Source organism: Leptonychotes weddellii, chromosome 5 (genome assembly GCF_054177405.1).
Source record: "Leptonychotes weddellii isolate Sample4059 chromosome 5, ASM5417740v2, whole genome shotgun sequence".
In the NCBI taxonomy this organism is placed as follows: domain Eukaryota; kingdom Metazoa; phylum Chordata; class Mammalia; order Carnivora; family Phocidae; genus Leptonychotes; species Leptonychotes weddellii.
The window spans coordinates 51881362-51900940 of NC_138373.1; the positions used below are offsets into that span (position 1 = coordinate 51881362).

The 19579-nt window shown below is 35.9% G+C and overlaps 1 protein-coding gene across 1 annotated transcript in view; it reads left to right on the forward strand.

Annotated features, from left to right (window-relative positions):
• The window catches only part of MALRD1 (MAM and LDL receptor class A domain containing 1), a 259630-nt gene that overhangs the window by 141030 nt on the left and 99021 nt on the right, over positions 1 to 19579 (forward strand). Inside the window, exon 9 of the mRNA XM_081818907.1 lies at positions 852 to 1035. Coding sequence (XP_081675033.1) covers positions 852 to 1035 — 184 coding nt within the window. The remainder of the gene's footprint in view (positions 1 to 851; positions 1036 to 19579) is intronic.

A 19579-nucleotide genomic window follows, 5' to 3' on the forward strand; every position in this document is an offset into this window, starting at 1 on the left:
TATAGAAAAAGTTGTAGTTGATGCTCATATATCAGTCATAATAGAATTTTTTAGATAGCTAAAATAATACATTAATAGGATTTTTGAAATCCTAATGAACTTGGGAATCATCACTTTGCCACCATGGCTCACTTCACAATCCCTTTGTCATACCCATCAGAGATAGTGATTTCTCCCACATATTCCTCCTTCCATTTCTTTTTTTCTCTTTTCCCATGTAAATTATTTCCACTCTTTGAAGGAAGGTACAATCTAAATAATTAGAGAATATGAACAGAAGATTGGGAGAGCATCCTGAGCTATAACCCAGGATTTCTGTAAAATGTTCAGACCCCATCAGATATTGAGGATTTTGTGTGCATGCAAAGGAGAGGTGGAATGAACCAAGTAGGCCACTCCTAAATAGTGGTGTCTCTGAAAACACCAAAACAGATTTATCAGTACTTCTTCTAGGAAACACTGTAGTAGATTAATATGCCTGTTTTATTTATTTATTTATTTTTAAAGATTTTATTTATTTATTTGACAGAGAGAGAGAGAGCGATCACAAGTAGGCAGACAGACAGGCAGGCAGGCAGAGGGAGAATCAGAAGCAGGCTCCCCGCTGAGCACAGAGCCCGATGTGGGGCTCATCCCAGGACACCGGGATCATGACCCGAGCCGAAGGCAGACGCTCAACTGACTGAGCCACCCAGGCGCCCCTAATATGCTTCTGTTTTAATGAGTTCAAGTATATTATGGATGTTATCAGAGTTCCAGTGTTTGTTTTTTAATCAGTTTTCATTAATCAGATGCTTCTGTTCTAAATGATTGGCTTTTTTTCTTCGTTTGTGTTTATTTCTCTAATGCAGACAGAGAAAGGACTGTCAAAAGTATGGCAAGAAAGTGAGCAGAACTCTGGTAATCACTGGCAAAGGGCTGTCATCCTGCTAGGAAAGCTAAGGAATTTTGAAGTCCTATTCCAAGGGATCAGAACAAGGGATCTAGGAGGAGGACCTGCGATTGATGACATTGAATTTAAAAACTGCATGACTGGTAAGTTCCTGGAAATCACTTCTATTTGGAACAACTTTTAGAATCCCGCCATCTTATCATTACTTCTCATTTGCAAAATGTTCTGCTGAAATATATTTGGTACCTCCATACAAATCAGTTGAAAGAGATCATTTCATAAACTTACATGTTAAGAGAGGATAGCGTCTCCCTCCCACAAGCACACAAGCATTTAATTCCTTGCCTCCTTCAGACCATCCCCTCTCTGACAGGTAGAAGTGTTTTCCTTTGCATTGACTTTTCAACACAACTTAAGGGCATGCCTAATATTTACATACCTTTATCCCAATTAATTTAAAATGAACTAGTAAAAAAAAATTGTTAGAAAGCTGTCACTTAGCAGATATATGAGAATTACATTCACCCAGGTGTAACTCAGGAAGAACTTGAATTGAGAGCAAGGCTTTGGGTATTTAAAATGCTACTCCAGCAGGTGAACAGCAACTTGAAAAATTTTGCTATCGTTTATCTCACTTCCAAATGTGTGAAGTGTAACTATACTTAGATTTTCCTTACAGAACTACCCAGAAAATGTCAAAAATAATTATAAATATACTTGCATAGTTTCACAACTGGCAAAGTTCTTTCTGAGGCACTCTTCCATCTGATTTCCAAAACAGTGCCATGTGATGTACACGGCCAACGAATTCTACACTGATTCTCTTGGAGGCAAGCTCCTGACTGCGAGCAAAACTTGAGTGCTGTTTAATTTTATTATTGCTCTCACATTAAAGTATCATTTCACTGAGCTCAAAAATGTGATTCGGTATTTGGTGATGCTACAGCATCTGCTCTTTTTATGAGCAAGGCTGCTTCAAAGATCCCAGACGATGTAGGGAGCACAGAGCTCCGGGTATTCATGTCAAGAAAGGGACAGGATTTGGGCTTGGAGATGTTTGGGAGACTGTTCTGGACAACAGAAAATGAGGTTCTGAATATATAATCATGAAAATATATCTTAGAAGATATGCGTTTATTCTAGAAGGATGTGCTTCTTCAGTTCTTCGCTAGTCACCTTCCTAATAATATGCTAAATTTCTATTATAGGTAGTTCTTCAATCTATAAATGATTCTGGCAACTTAAAAAAAAAAAATCTCCAGAACTTTTTTTCTAAGATTTTAGAAAGAAAGGAGCTTTTATTAAACTAGAGAGATTCCTTTCCTCTAAAGAGAGGCAGAATGATTATTAGATGGGTTGAGTCAGGACAGAAGAAATCGGAGCGTTCTTCTTCCAACTTTGCCAGTTTCGTGAAGTTTGCACTGTTTTGTTTTCCCCATTTTTTTAAAGTCCTATGAGAATTTACATGATTATAATTAATGTTATTCAGCTCAATCTAATGCTCAGCTACTGAGAAACACTTTAATATCTTATGTTTAGTGATAAAGTACTTTTTAGGTCTATAGTTCTTTCTGTGTCCTCAAAATAAAGAGGCAAATTATGACCAATTGTACTTGAATATAGGCAGTTGTGTATCAAATACGTTTTAGGACAAAGTAGCTATTGCTTTATTAAAAAGCAGTTAAAGCCCAATCTGCTACAGATAATGAAGGTTTTCAGATTATGTTTTAGTTAAGATAGAAAGAAGAAAAAAACATTCTGAGAAAGTGTGAAAGAATATCTATGGAACTAAAAGACAATGATTATGTTGTCTCCTTAAACTACATGCCAGTAAAAATTAGTGTTACTCAGAATTTGTTACCCTAAGCTGCTTGGCACTATCACCAATTTAGAAGAGAATGGTATTTAACTAAACCTAAACATCAGAAATGCACTATAGAACAGTGGTTAAGAACAAGGAGTCTTGGGTGCCTGGGTGGCTGAGTCAGTTAAAACATCTGACTCTGATTTCAGCTCAGGTCATGATCTCAGGGTGGTGAGATGGAGCCCCTGCCCCGCTCAGTCTCCCCACTCAGTGGGGCATCTGCTTCTCTCCCTCTTCCTCTCCCTCTGTTCCTCCCCCAACTTAAGCTGTCTTTGTGTCTCTCTAAAATAAAATAAATCAAAAAAAAAAAAAAAGAAAAGAACAAGGAGTCTTGTAGGAAACCTGGGTGGCTCAGTTGATTAAGCATCTGACTCTTGATTTCAGCTCAGGTCATGATCTCAGGGTTCTGTGATTGGGCTCCATGCTCAGCAGGAGTCTGCTTGAGATTCTCTCTCTTCCCTCTCCTTCTGCACCTACCCCACACCCCCACTCTCTCTCTCTCAAGAAAAAAAAAAAAAAAAGAAGTCTGGAGTCTAACTATCTGGGTGTGGAATCAGCTTTTCCGTTTACTAGTTTGGGTGACTTTATTTTCCTTTGCCTCAGTTTTCTTATTAATAAAATGGGGATGATAATGATAGGACTTCCATCATAACTTTCTGTGAATATTAAGTATGTTAATATATGTGAAGTGCTTAGAAGAGACTTGACACACAGTAAAATTGGTATATCACATTTTATTGTTATAGTTGTCACCATTCCTATTGACCATGACCATATTCTCAGTTGGTGTTTTATTGCCCTGCACTAGGTAACCAACTTCAAATCATATGCAAACACATTGCCATAAAGTCTATCATGGAATTGTTGCTGTTTGCCATTTGAGATGAAGAACTTAGAACATTACTTCATATTTATCTGTCACATACTACCCATAACAAAAGACCATATATTATACGATACCGTTTATATGAAATATCCATAATAGACAGATGTGTAGAGACAGAAAGTAGATGAGTGGTTCTTTAGGGCTCCTTAGGGCTGAAGAAAAAAGGGGTGAGGAATAAGTGCTAAGGAATATGCATTTCTGTGTAGGATGATTCTCTGTAGGATGAAAATATTGTGCATTTTTTATGGCAGTTGCACAACTTCATAAATATACGAAAGCCATTAAATTGTAAACATAATATAGGTGATCTTAATGTATGTAAATTCTAAATTACAAATCAATGAAGTTGTTTAAAATCTATATAAAAGTAGGAGAATTACAGAAACATGGTCGTGGTGGTGGTGGGGTTTGTGGCAGAGTGGTTTTTGGATTTTCCCAAGTTCTCACATCCAAACAGTCAGAGCACCTAGTTAACGAAGTCAGTCTGTCACAGAAAACATAGACAACAAAATTAAGTGAAAATGCATCCCTACAAAAGCCAGTATATAAGCAAATAGGGATAAACCACCAACAACCACAAGACCTGTGTGTTATTTATGTCTGTAAAGGAGAAGACAGGAGAATCATGAAAGAGCCAACAGATATTCACTGGGAAATTCAGTCAGGTGGTTTGAGAATGGTAGCTAAAACTGGAGGGGTTTCACTCACTTATGGAATGAGTGGGTCCAGGGCTCTGTGGGAAGTTCTGGGGGGTGGGAGCCATTGACACCATGAACACTCAAAGTGGATCCACCATGATTCCCTTCCATTTCAGCAGTTCACATTCATAAACCCAGCGAAACCAAGCATTAACACACACAGCACTGGGACTAGAATCAAAATTGAGTAGACTAGGGACAGATGAAGAAAAGAGAAGACCCACATCAAAGTGGGGGATGAGGACTAAGCCAGAAAATCTCAAAAAGCAAGGCACCATATGTTTTTATAGATTTATGTAGATTCTATAGACTTATAACCTTTTTCAGGGATTTAGCACTAATCCTCTAACTTTGGCTATGTCATTATAGAGCTTCAGTTTTCACATTTGCAGAATGACAGGATCATAATGGACTCTCTGGGATTTTCCTAGGACTCTCTGACAGCTCTGGAGTCTATGTATATTTTTAAAAGTTTGGAATAGTTGAGATCAATTTAAAATTGATGAAAAGTGAATATGGAAGAAGGTGGAGGATATATATGATTTCTATGTATTTCTATTTCTATTTGGTGGTTATCTACTTTACCTGCAAATAAGAAAGCTATCTGAGCTTCATAGTTACTTTTTATTTTCCATTCAAAAACTTACAACTCAATTTATTAGATAATATTTAGTACATGACCAACAAAGCTATATGTATTATTTTTTTATTTCTTTGCATTCTGAATACATCACGGTACTATCTTCAATTTACTATCAAATCTGTTGTATTTCTCTAAAAAGAAAAATAAGGCAAAGGCATAGACCTAGTGTTCAGTCTGTCCAGGGACCCATTAAGAAGCATATCTCCTTTTTGGATAAGTTAACAAGGAAGCAAGTTGCTTATTCATGGAAAATTAAGTAACAGATTAGGAACTTGGTATCTCCTCTTTTTAAATTCACGTTGATTTAAAATGTTTTTTTTTTTTATAAAAATCTTATAAAATGCAACTACCATCCTACAGCAGAGAGAAATAGGACTGGAATTTATATAGACAGGAAAGAAATATTCCATCATTGTAATTATCAAAGTGTAAATTCTAAATTTAAATGGTCACTCATTTTCCAAGAGAGTATTATTTACTAAGTACAATCATTCAGCTGATACTTATTGCATTTGCTATGAATACTAAGTAGCATTTATGTCAGTTGTTGGGAGCCCAGTTCTGCAAAACCATTAGGTACAAATCCTAGGTTACCCTCTTGCTGTCTGCTCTGTGGTTTTAGGCAAGATACATGATCATCTTTTGTCCCATTTTTCTCAGCTATGAAATAATAATGCTGCTTACATCTTGGAGAGCTTTAGGACTAAATCATTTTCTTCATGCGAAGTGCTTTGAAGAATGCGTGAGATCCGCAAACACTGAATATTTGTTAGCTAAAAGTATAAAGGAACAATAAGTGCAGGCTTGATATTGTTTTAGGGACAACACTTTTTATATCATCCTTTAAGATCTGGTTCTGTTCTGTTCACCTGCAGAGCAAACATGTATTGATTGCCTGGGCTGCAGGAAACTGTACAGTGGACTGTGCACATCTCCTCCGAACAGGCCTGAAATGCACGTGTTATACAGTGTTTGGCTTTATTGATTTTCCAGTGCCCGTTTCAGCGCCCCTGCCTTGACTCCCGGCACTTCCTCCCCTACCCCACATGCCCCTGTGCCTTATATTTCCCGGACTGCTCTGTGAACTGTTTCCAAGAAACTAGTAAGCCTGGTCCGTTAACCTGGTACCTTAGGGTGGGAGCCAACAGTGTCAGATGTTGCCTTTTCGACTGAAACATCTAGAAGATGCAACTGAATGATGACCAGATTTTAGTTCAGGGAAAAGGAAGGAATAATTCAGGGAATAGAAAATGCTTCCAGAAGTCAATAAAATCTTCTAAGTAGACAGTAGCACAGTAGCTACTCTGTCTTTCTCTAAATTCATACAGAACAAAACACATCACGCTTCCCTAATAATCCTAAATGTGAAAGGAAGGAAATAGTTTGGGGATAAAGTAAGGGAAGCCAGAGCGTCATTATAATTTTAGATGTCTGGTGCATTGTCTTCACACATAAATTGAAAAGGCTTACTCTTTTATTATAACCACTTTCACACCTTTCATTTTTCCCCTCAAAAACTGTATGTAAAATGACTCCTAAGTGTCCTTTAAACAGTAATTGATCTGGAGTGAAAAATAGTGGCTTGATGATAATGATTTCAGTGCAGCATTACTCTGGATTCAAATTGAACTTGGGAGATCACAAAACAGTGATTGCTCTATATAAAGTTCACGAATACATAAATCTATAAACAGAAGCCTATAGAGTTTGCCTTCAAAACTTAACCTTCTTCACTTAGTTTAGATGAAAAGCTGTATTTCTACTTAAGATATGAGTCCTCCAAGTGTTGCTTTTAGATCTCACACAATTGTCTTTTAAAGTATATGTTGTCAGAGAAGAGAAGAAAAAAAAGAAAGGGAGGATGGCAGTGAGTAAAAAAATATAATAATAACTGAATATCTCACCCTAATGAAATAATTAAAAGCCATTTATAATAACTAATGTGTAGATAATTTGTAGCTCTGTATAAAGTAAGGGTGGATAAAGAATGAATGGGTCTATGGATGGACGGATGGATGAACGGACGGGTGGATGGGAGGACAGGTAGATTAATAGAAGCCGTTTACTCAAATCTTGGTGTATGTGTGAAAATTCAGATCAGAGCAAGTTTCTGCCTTCATTGAGTTACATTCTGGTGGCAGATGCAGATAATAAGCAAAGTAATATGTAATATTGTGTCATGTGGCAATAGAGGCTATGACTGCTATAGGGAGAAAGCTATGGAGATTATTACCTTGATTAGAGTGGTAAGAAACAGTCTCTTTGATGGTTAGAGTTGAGCAGAACCTTAAATGAAATAAGAGGTGACCATGCAAACATCTTAGTGAGGAGTTCCTCCAGACCAGCCAGGCAGATCTATTAGGAGGAAAGCACATTGATGGATGAAGCAGAAGAAAAAAGGGTAGGGGGATAGCGATGGGTCTCATCATTCAGAACTTTGTCATCAGAAATGCCTGCTCTAAACTGGGGATCTCCTTACAGCACAGGAGTCAAATAGGTTGACTGGAGTTGGTCTCCCTAGGTTTAAATTCTGTCACTGCCACTTACTTGCCATGTGACCTTGAATACATGCTTATCATCTCTGTTGCCTCCATTTCTTTATGGCAATAAAAATCAGACCTACTTTTATAGATTTGACAAATTAACATATGCTAAGATGTTTGAACAGAAACACTTTAACTACTTAATAAATTCTAAACATATGATTATCATCATAATCATCACCATCATATTTTAATTTAATCCTCAGTAAAACTCCAGAAAATTAAGGTACCCAGAGGTTGGCAATAACTAATACCAGCCAGGTTGATTTCCTTACTGATGCTTAACAGCATAAAACCTTAGCCATAGTTAGCCATAAAAACATGGGATAGTACTAAAATCATGATAAATACGCTTTCCCTTTTTAGTCAAAGAAAGGTAACTGATTTTTATTGATTCAAAAATTTTGATTCTTCAGTAGAGAAGAGTGGTGATATCTGTTCACGGACTCATAAACAAATACTACAGTTTTTTTTTAAACCTATCATTGTTTGTTGTAAAGATTATTTACTATTTGCAAAATATCCATTTTCTTTGCACGTGTCCCAGATCCTTTTGGGTAAGTGGATCCATGTGAAAAGATGTGGCCAGAGTGCTCTGAGGAAGTAATGTGTCACTTCCAGGCTGAAGTGCTGGTAGACAACCCTCCAGGTCTTCTTTCTGATGCTGTGGTAGGAGGCCTTATTTTCCAGATGTTGTGTCTCCATCTGCCTGGCCTTCCAAATTGGTAGAGAAAAGTCCCTCTGCCAATTTGTTTTAGATGTGTATAGTAAGTGACCCTCCAGAAATGGTGCTTTTGAGATTTTGGGTTATTTATTATGCGTCATATATGTAATCTACTTGGTCCTACCTAACACACCATGCAATTTCCTATATTATAGAGGGAATATTTTTACAGCTAGAGCTATTATAGAATTGTACTGTACATATGTCGGGTTGTATTTGACATTGGGTTGTCCAGCATTGTAACCCTCGAAGCAGATGCATTTGTTGTCTTTGAGGTTACCGCATCAGGATTGTGGTTGCTTAATTAATGAACAAAAAGAAATCACGACCCAAGCTATCAATCCTTTGCAGGTTTTTTTTTTTTTTTTCAAACTGAAGATGTAAAAGAGAAAGATACCTATCTTTCAGATTCTAATCTAAGTATGTTAAGAAAGAGCTTTCAGCTATCCTGGTCTAGCCTTGTGGGGAAAGTGGTCAGGAGAAAAAAGTTGACACTACACAAAACTCAGAACCAGGAGGTGGGGAGCCCTGTGGCATCAACCCTCTGCTTTCAGTTATTGCCAGCTTTAGTCTTCACTTTGCTTTATTGCTTGAATTGATGTGAGACAGGCCTCAGGAGAGAGGCTTCATTGTCACGGTCAACCAACATTGTTCTTCAATAAAACTTAGAGCCAAGTTATTTGCTTCTTGTAAAATCAGGGCACCAATTCTTGTTCTTGGTCCCATGCCCATGTTTTTAAAAACAGGACTATGCAATTGAGGTTATTATATCTATAATCAGCTATTTTAAATTAAAAAATCAAAGCCATGGATAGATCTAATTACTTTAACGTTATATTGAAATCATTTGTTACATACCTAGAAAATATCAGATATTACTTTATCTTTCAATATAATTGATAAGATTACTGTTCCAGTGTCAAAAGGTCCATATTTAAAGCTGTAATTATAATCATATCACAGTGATAAACTAAATATTATAATTGATGTGATTATACTTGATTATAATCCAAGCAAAATGATATAGCTTCATTCATTCATAATATTAAGGAAAAGTAATTACTCAAGCATACATTTCAATAAGGTTTAAATGCCTTTGAAATACCCCTAAGTTCAAATGAAGGCTACTGTAAATCTGAATACTAACATTATCCTTGGTTCATACAGTTTCTAATTAGAATTTTTGTTTTAATTACAGTGAACATTTCCACACTTTATACCTTGGTCAGTAAGACCATTGCACAGAGTATTTGTGACAATATGGCACCTCAGTTTTTACTGAATTATGTTTTAATAATTATTTTCTATTCATAACTAATATTCATATCAACAAGACTTCCATTTTAAGTTAATGTTTTTTTTTTAAATTTTCCATTACACAGTTGAAAAATATGTTCTTCAGTCCTGAAACATTAGTGCAAATATATATAATATATATAAGCCACAGGTGTACTTTAAATAAATAGATGTGGCACTCAAGAAATTAATATCATTGGATAAACATAAAGAGCTAGGTTTCAATAAAATTTGCATGTATAGATACATGTACATATATTAAGACAAGGCTAGAAATAAATTTTCTTGTCTATTATATTTGATGGAACACATATACACAGAGGCATATATGAATTTCTGAAAAACCTCATATTTTGAATAGTCACACAGGGAAAGGGCTTACGGGAAAAGAGCGTTGGGGCAAGCCACTCGAAGCATAGTTAACTAAGTTATATGCTTCTAATATAAACAATAACAACCATAATAAAAAAATACTAGCCCAGTATAAAACATTTTAAAATCCTAATAGAGGAACTTTTCAGTAAACGTATTACTTGACTTAAAAAGGGGGGTAAGTTGGGAAGCAAGAAATCTTGGTGGAAGGGTGGTTTAAAAAATGTGTAAGGCTGTTTAATAATGGAGACACAGGGAAAGTGCCCAAAGATTGGAATAACTATACAATAAATAAACACTTGCAAAGAGAGCATGTAGAGAAACATTGTGAACACTAGATAACGCACATACTGAATAGCCCTTCATCTTTCTTGGCTCTCTGGTTTAGCTGTGTTGGTTTTCTTCCTTGGTGGCACAAGACATTATTGTAGTGAAGAAAATCATATAGGAATCAGCACTATTTCTGTGTTGTATTGGCCTAATCCCCCCCTACAGAAACATAGATTACCTATGAAATAATCAAGACAGTAGAAGGAAACTGGTACCTACTAGACATTAGTGGGTGCCAAGGTCAAACTAGACTGAGCACATGCATGATTTCTTTTAAGGAGGGCATAAAGATATTTAATACAGAATGGGTTCTTGAAGGATTTGAGCAAAATAAGTCACACAAATTGTCTGGAAAGTTGCCTCGGCAGATTTGGGAAATACAGTTTTAAATTGTTGACTCAAAGGCCAGGAAGGAACTCAGCAAAAGAAACCAAGTGTGGTTTGGATTTCTTTCCACTAGTTTACTTTTTGGTCTTTTGGTCTTTATACATTCTCATGATAATTTCTGGGAAGTCTCAAGGTTAATTAGGTCTAGTTTAATTGCCAATAGCATTAAACACAAAGGGAGTTTATTTAAGGATAGGAGGCATTTCAGGAAACCCAAGATCAGGAACACAGTCCAGCTTCAGGAAGATTCTAAAACCAAGATTGAAGAGGGAACTTGAGCCGTGCTTTTTCTGTGCCTCTTGTCTCTTAACTGCATCTCTGCACATCTATTTCAATCCCTCACCCTATGGAACCAGCTTTCTCTGCTTCACCATGCATAGGCAGAAAACATGACTATACCTCACGATTTAAAAGCCCTAACAACATTGTTGCAGAAACTCATTAGTTATATTTCTAAATTCTCTGTTAGAGGACTCTGATTGATTTTGGGTCAAATGACCTTCATCAGAACTGTAGTCCGATGGCAGGGACATATTGTACACGTAAGCCTACTGGGACCAAAGCTTAGTGACCATATAGATGAGAGTGAATCATCAGATGAAGGGAGTGAGATAAACAAGTCCACTGTGGGCCCACTGACAATGTATTCTTCAGATGTTACATCATTCATTCAATAAATATTAATATAATACTTCCTACAGGGGCGCTTGGATGGCTTAATCAGTTAAGCTTCAGCCTTCAGCTCAGGTCATGATCCCAGGGTACTGGGATCAAGTCCTGCATCGGGGTTCCTGCTCAGTGGGGAGTCTGCTTCTCCCTCTCCCTCTGCCCCTCCCCCCACTCGTGCTCTCTCTCTCTCTCAAATAAATAAGATCTTTAAAAAAATACTTCCTACAAATACTGAAGTATAGTACACAAATGAATTGACTATTTCAATAGATGGCTAGTCTAATGGCACAGATAAAAAGCAATGAACTGACCTAGACTATGCAGAATAGAGAAGGGGGGAAGGGTGTATGAAAAATTGTGGGGGAGATGACAGTTTAGGATGGGTGCTTTAGTTCTAGTCATTATGTCTACCTTCCAGCTGGCAAAAAAAAATAAGGTGGAGAAAGAGGCAAAGAGCATATACTAACTGTCCTTTAAAAGATTTCCTTAAAACCGTTGCACATCAATTTCACTTATAACTAATTAGCCAAATTTTTGTTGCATGTTCAAACTATAAAGAAATCCAGGACATGTGTTTATTCAAAACTAAGGAAGAAGGTAGTGGATATTTGTTTAGAGAACTAATAGCCTACCACAATTTCCTGCTAGGCAATTTCTCAGCCTAAGAGCATACAGAATTATGACTTTAAAGGTATACTGTCCAGGTGTCTGGATGGCTCAGTCAGTTAAGCATCCAACTTTTGATTTTGGCTCAGGTCATGATCTCAGGGTCCTGGGATTGAGCCCCACGACAGGCTCCCTGCTCAGCGGGGAGTTTGAGGATTTCTCTCTCTCTCCCTCCCTTTGCCCCTCTCCCTGCTCATGTTCACACACTCGCTCTCTCTCTCAAATAATCTAAAATTAAAAAATAAATAAAGGTATATTGTCAAACCCTTCTTCAGAGCACCCTGTTTTTTGCTGTGTTTCTCCATATGCTCTCTGCTAAGGGTGCCTATTGCTTAGCTCTCAATCCTTGGGCATATCCTTCTCCCCCTCCCCCCAACTCCATAATAACCCCTTAACCCTTTTTCTTTTTTTACTTTTTTAAAAATTTTATTTTATTATGTTATGTTAGTCACCATACAATACATCATTAGTTGTTTTTTTATTATGTTATGTTAATCACCATACATCATTAGTTTTTGATATAGTGATCCACAATTTAAACCCCCACCTTTTCCATTAAGATTGCTTCCTTTTCCATAATTTTTGAGAAGTACATTTTTTCCTAATTTGGTAGGTGAATTGATACAGTGTTTTAATTTACATATACAATTAATAATGAGGTTAAATCTTTTTTTAACCAGTGTGCTCCTTATTCACATTCACATTTCTTCTTTTGAGAATTGCCCATTCATTCCCTTGCCAAAGATTTCTATGGATCTTTGATTTGGACATTCTCTTTCTTCACTAACTATATAAACCCTCTTTTATAAGATATATTCTAAATATATTTTTCTTTTCATTGTCTTTTCATATCGTTTATAGTACTTTGAGAACATTTCATTCACTTAATTCTGTTTAATTTAATGAAGGTTTTACTTTATAGGTTTGCTTTTGTCATTAAGTTTAAGAAACACTTGGAGATTAAAAATATTCTTCCTGTTTTTCTGTTTTTCCTCTTTAATTTTAGTGCTTATATTTAAATGTCCTTACACCATACTTTTCCATCACCATAGAGATTTTGTCTAACTTTAATTATGCTTTATAATTTTTGTTGTTCCTTTTTCCCAAGTGCCCTACCAAAAACAATTCACTGTAACATTGTTGTTTTCTCTACAACATTCTGGTACATTTTACTTTCCTAGTATTTTGATCTACTATTTTATTTTTTAATTTGTTGTGTTTTGCACTGGGGGGAACATCCTAGTTTCATTTTAGTTGTTTATTTCTTAGTGGTTAATTAGAATTCTCTTAACTGTCTTACTCTGGTGGAAACTAAAATGTGGAATTAGGTGATTATCCTGATTATCAAGGACTCATAGGAATTCATTTGGCAGGATGATGCTTTCATTTTCTTAATTGCTTTAAATATAAGCATAGTCCAAAGTATTAAAGGTCCTTTTAATCTATATGAAAGCTAAATGGGTTGGTTGACCTATTAAAAAAAAAAGGAAAGAAAACCAAAAAAAATGAAAATATTAAGTTCACATTTTATTATTCACTAATTGATCTGTTACTGTTGATATATCTCGAGATCATCTTTAGCAAGAGCTGTTTTATGCCTAGATATATTTTTATGAGTTGAGTCATTGATTGAATGTTATCTCAGTATATATTAAATATTGTAAGCTCATCGAAATGAAGTTGAGTGGAAGACAGCTTTTTGGGGGCATTGGGTGCACTTTCCCAAGAAGCTATGGGATATGTTCCAAAAACCACAAGAACATATGCACAGTGAGGCATGTGGAATCTTTCTACGAAAGGTCAGCCTTAGCCTCAGTGATTAGATGATCTGAAAAATTCAGAATCTCCAGTCTTCTGGGATCCCAGAAAGCCCATTTCCAGAAATCAGCCCACTCCCTGCCTCATGTCACAGCCTTTTTCCTTACTGGTTCTGATCCTAATGTTAGACATAGTCTACTATGACAAATGTGTTTTCCTTCCTTTCTCTTTCTGTCTCTCCCTTCCCCTGCTTTCTTTCTTTCTCTCTAATCCTTCTTTTTCCTTTCTTTTTTTGCTAAAACAATTTTGCTTCCTTTTGTGAAAGGCATCAGTCATCATGGCAGTCAACCTTCGCTACACACTAAAATCTCTTGGGGAGCTCAAAATAATATCTCTATCCAGGCCTCCTTCCAGACCAATTAAACTGTTATCTCTGGGTGTGGGGTTCAGGCATCCATAATTTTTCAGGCTTTAGGTAATTCTAACATGTAGCCCTTATTATACATATAAAACAGTATCTTAAATTATGTTTTCAGTTTAATATTAGAATAAAATGATCCCCTAAATTACTGTACACAAATTAAGTGCATTATCTATACTTTGGAAATTTTCTTTTTCTTTTTTTTTTTTCAAAGATTTTATTTATTAACAGAGAGAGAGACAGCGAGAGAGGGAACACAAGCAGAGAGAGTGAGAGAGGGAGAAGCAGGCTTCCAGCCGAGCGGGGAGCCTGATGTGGGACTCAATCCCAGGACCCTGGGATCATGACCTGAGCCGAAGGCAGACACGTAACAACTGAGCCACCCAGGCGCCCTATACTTTGGAAATTTTCTATGTGCACTTTTCTGCTGGAGGAAATCTATCCTGGCCTTTCATGATAATCATCCTCTGGAATTCATTTTTTGTTGTAGCGCAATTGATTGTACTAAATAATGTTATTTAACTTGGTCAGTTTTTTGTACTTGATATAAATAGGGTTACACTATAAAATCATGCACATTTTTGGTGACTTGCTTCTTTTTTAGGTATATGGTTTTGAGGTTCTTCACTATGCATGGAACCATGACTCATTAATTTCATCAGTTTTATGTAGTCATGGATGATTATTCCTTGGCTCAAAAATAATTTGATTCAGGGACACCTGGGTGGCTTAGTCAGTTAAGCATCTGCCTTTGGCTCAGGTCATGATCTCGGGGTCCTGGGATCAAGCCCCACATTGGGGCTCCTTGCTCAGCAGGGAGTCTGCTTCTCCCTCTGCCCCTTCCCCTGCTTGTGCTCTCTCTCTCCTCTCTCAGATAAATAAATAAAATATTAAAAAATAATTTGATTCTATTTCTAATTTTTGCTTTTAGAGAATTAAATGCTAAGCAGCCTCATTCATATAAGATTGTGACAATTGTTAAGACTGGAGTTTTGTCATAGCATTGTCTCTCAAGTGTTTGAACTGGATTACATGTCAAAATAGGTTGTAAAATAAAACCTATTGTATGATTAAAACTTACTTTTTGACCCAACTTCAGAAAATTAAGTCACTCCTCAGATTTTTTAAAGCAACGCATTAGAAACCACCTGACTTACAAAATTATTTATTACAATACAGTTGGTAGAATCATTCATTCTCTCAGTTTCTGGGAACATCCAAGAAGTGTTTTACCTACCAAGACTTAGAGAATCACCACTAATAAATCTTCTTACACTTCCATTTCGAGGCTCCTTGTTTAACTCAATGTTTAACTCAATACACCCCTAAAGATGTGGAAAATGTGAAACATGAATAATTTTAATATAGCTTGTGAATTATTTTTTGACAAAATAAGTTAATGTGATTTTAACTGATTCAGACATGATTCAGACATATTTATGTCTAACCTTTGGAGAGGCAGACTTAGTTCACTTACTGATTTGAAAATGTCTGCCATGTGTACTGTTTGGCAAACAGTTCTCATTGTCAAACTAGCAGGTTAAATCAGACTTACTTTTCATTATAATAAGCCTGTCTTTTTTAAATCCATGTAAATGTGTAAAAACACATCCCCATTCCACTTGTAAATGCAGTACTTGCAGAATATGAATTTATCCCACATTCCTCACATATTTCTTTAAAATATATGCAAGTTTAATATTCTAGACAATACTGTTTGCCATTTTAATGATAATAGCCCACAGTCCATGCAAACCAAGGCAAAACATTTTGGCATCCCACACTTGTTCATCAGTAGAAGTGTTTCCAAATTTAAGTTGAAGATAAAGTCAAGCTTTGCCGTAACACCGGCTCCTAGCAGAGTGCCTAGCACTCAGTAGACAATCAGAAAATATTTTTTTATTTTTAAATTTTTAATTGTGGTAAAATAGAACATAAGGTTTACCACTTTAATCATGTTTAAGTGTACAGTTTAATGACATTGAGATATTTACATTGTTGTCCTACCGTCACTGGCATCCATCCAAGAACTCCTCGTCTTGTAAAACCGAAACTCTATACCAGGTAAACAGTAGCTCCCATCTCCCCCTGCCCCCGCCCCTGCCCACCACCATTCTACTTCCTGTTTCTATGAATTTGACAACTCTAAGTGCCTCCTATAATTGGAACCAGACTTACTTGTGATTTGCTTACTTCACTTAGCATAGAAAGTTCATCCATGTTGTAGCATACATCAGAATTTCCTTCCTTTTTAAGGCTGAATTAAATTCCATTGTATGTATATACCACATTTTGTTTATGGGTTCTCTGTCGGTGTATACTTGGGTGGCTTCCACCTTTTGGCTATGGTGAATAATAAGACTATGGGTGTATAAATACCTGTTGGAATCCTTGATTTCAGGTTTCCAAAAGTGGACTTGCTGGATCATAGGGTAATTATATTTTAGTTTTTCATGGTCCCTGTGCCATTTTACCTTCTTACCAACCATATGTAAGCATTCTGATTTCCCCATATTCTCACCAAAACTTGTTATTTTCTGGGTATTTTATTTTATTTCTTTAATAGCAGTCATCCTAATGGTTATGAGGTGGTATCTCATTTTGGTTTTGATTTGCATTTCTCTAATTTGCATTTATGATGGTGAACATCTTTTCATGTGCTTATTGGCCATTTGTCTCTCTTTCAGTAGTACCATAGTTTTCTTTGCCCTAAGGCATATATATTTTTTTAATCTACCATAATTTGTGACACAATCTGTTGAACAGTGGCTTCGGCCATCATATTTATTCATCAAGCACAGTGATTTCATTACAGAGACTCAATTTTCTGAGGTGATCAGCTGAACATCTAACTTGTAGCTACTAATAGTACACTGAGGACTGCCATTTTTCTATAGATGTATATACTTCTCTAGCTTTCACTGTGAGCAGGGCTAATTTGTATCAAAATTCCAAACAAAACTATGATGAGAACTTGTAAATATCAAACCTATTTACATTTACACTTCAGTTTTCCTGATTTTCAAAAAATAGCTTTAGTTATGTATCCATTGGTAGTAAAGAATATTGTATGATAAGTGGTTTCATGCTAATTTTGTTTTATTTCAGTCTCATGAAACTCCATCTAGATGAGTCATTTTTTTGAAAATAGAGAATAAAAAGTGTAAGGCATTAAATGCACTAGAAATATCACATCTCTCCTGTCACAACCTGGCCATATATATTTCTGAATGTCAAATAGAGGAAAGATACAAAGGTCTGTCTTCTACAAAGTGTGGAGTATGCTTATAAAACAAAGTGCACAAAGGAGAACCAGAATGATCACTGGTGCATTCTCAAGCAGATCAGTTTTAGGAAGCTTCGCAGTTAGAAATGGAGATCTAAAAATCGATTTCCTTAAAACCATATTCCTTTATCCCCATTGTAAAATCTTTATGTACTTTCTGATGTCTCTGTAGCTCAGCCTGAAGATTGAGGACATATATTTAGTCCATTCTTTTCCTTCCAGTCTGCAAGTGAGGTCTAACACAAGAGGCTCAGACTAGGTCTTTTATGTTTCAGTTGTCTATTACTCTATCCCTTTGTCATTCTACATCATCTTCCTTATTATAATGTACAGATAAGTTTTGTTATCTGAAGTATATAGTCTCTTGATTTTGATCTTTCACGGGAGCGTCTTGGCTCTTTGTTAGCCTTTTATTATTCCATATAAATTTTAGATTCATGCGAATATGAATACACACACACACACACACACACACATCCACGTTCGTATCTGTGTATATGACTATATATCCATCTACCACTGAGGCAGGTTTCTCATTTGCTCTATGCAGCAGGTATAAGCCTGCTGGTCCCAGTTTTGTGTGGGAGCCTCCAATACATCCTCTGCCCTCGGTTGGCCCTAAGCCAATGAAGTTGTCTCCAGATTTCAACAGAAATTTCCAGTTGGCTGAATCCATTCCATCTCTAGGTTTGAAGACTCTTGCATTTAAAAACATTTCAATATTGTATTACACATGTAGATGTTTCATCTCAGATTGTCTTAAATAAGGTGACTAAAATCTCATACTGCCAAAAATGCTAATCAAAAAATGATTTTCTGTCCATATTTAAAAAATGTGAAATATTAACATAGGGGTGTCTTGGAATGTTCTATAACATATATTATGAAAACTTATATCAGTTTTGAAAGGTTAGCCATTTAAAATGTACATCTTTTCCCAAGATGTCAATCTTGCTTTATTCTTTAGGAATAATGTACTCTTTGGTGAGCTGCTCTTATGAAACATACTAAGCAATTTAATACTGTGTTGAGTATTTCTAGTCTAAAAGTTTTATGTTGTGTTCCAAGAACACATTATTTTACCTTTTTCAAATTTCCTTTAAAGTGTAGAACATGCACTTTAATTATATTCTCTCAATTAATTCTCTCAAAAAAAGAATTTTATTCTTTTGATTGGAAAAGCAATTATCTTAGATATTATATAACATGATAGGGTTTCAGATCATTACCTGAGTTTGAATTTTAACTCTACTGTAATTTCTCAATGGTGTGACCTGGGACAAGTTAGTCAACCACTCTGTGCCTCTTCTATACAACTGAATTATTGTGAAAATGTATTGATTTAATCCTTGCAAAGTGATCCTAGCCAATTGTAAATCAACAATTAATATCATTTATTAATACTGGTTTCATTTTCTAACTCTGTTTAGAAAGTAAATGATAATATAAAATATTATTGTTTTCACAAAGCAGTGTTTTGTTGTAGAAAGAATGCTGGCCTAGGATGAATGAATTAGGACTTCCAGCATCCATAAATCAAGGACAGTTTTACCAGCTTTATATATATTTTTCTTAGCTAAATCTTAGAAGAACACATTTTATCACTTTATACATGAAGAAAGTAAGGTTTTGAGAGGGCAAGCAGTCAAGAACCCAGAAAAAAATGGAAAAACTAACAGTAATAGAACACTTACAAAATGTCAAGCATATACTGAAAACTTTGCATATATCATCTCATCTAATGTTCACACACAAGTTCATATAGGAACTGCAGTTATCTCCATTTGTCAGAGAAGGAATCTGAGCCTCAAAAAGATCCACTAATTTAACCAAATCGCATAGTTGTTACAGATTTTACTCAGGGAGATTTTAAGGTTCTGTTAAAAAATATTTTAAATTTTCTTTTTTTGTAAATTATTTGTTTACAATTATAAAGTAGCTCTAAATGTTTTTTTTAAATTTTTTTATTATGTTAATCCCCATACGTTCCATCATTAGTTTTAGATGTACTGTTCCATGATTCATTGTTTGTGCATAACACCCAGTGCTCCATGCAGAATGTGCCCTCCTCAATACCCATCACCGGGCTAACCCATCCTCCCACCCCCCCTCCCCTCCAGAACCCTCAGTTTGTTTTTCAGAGT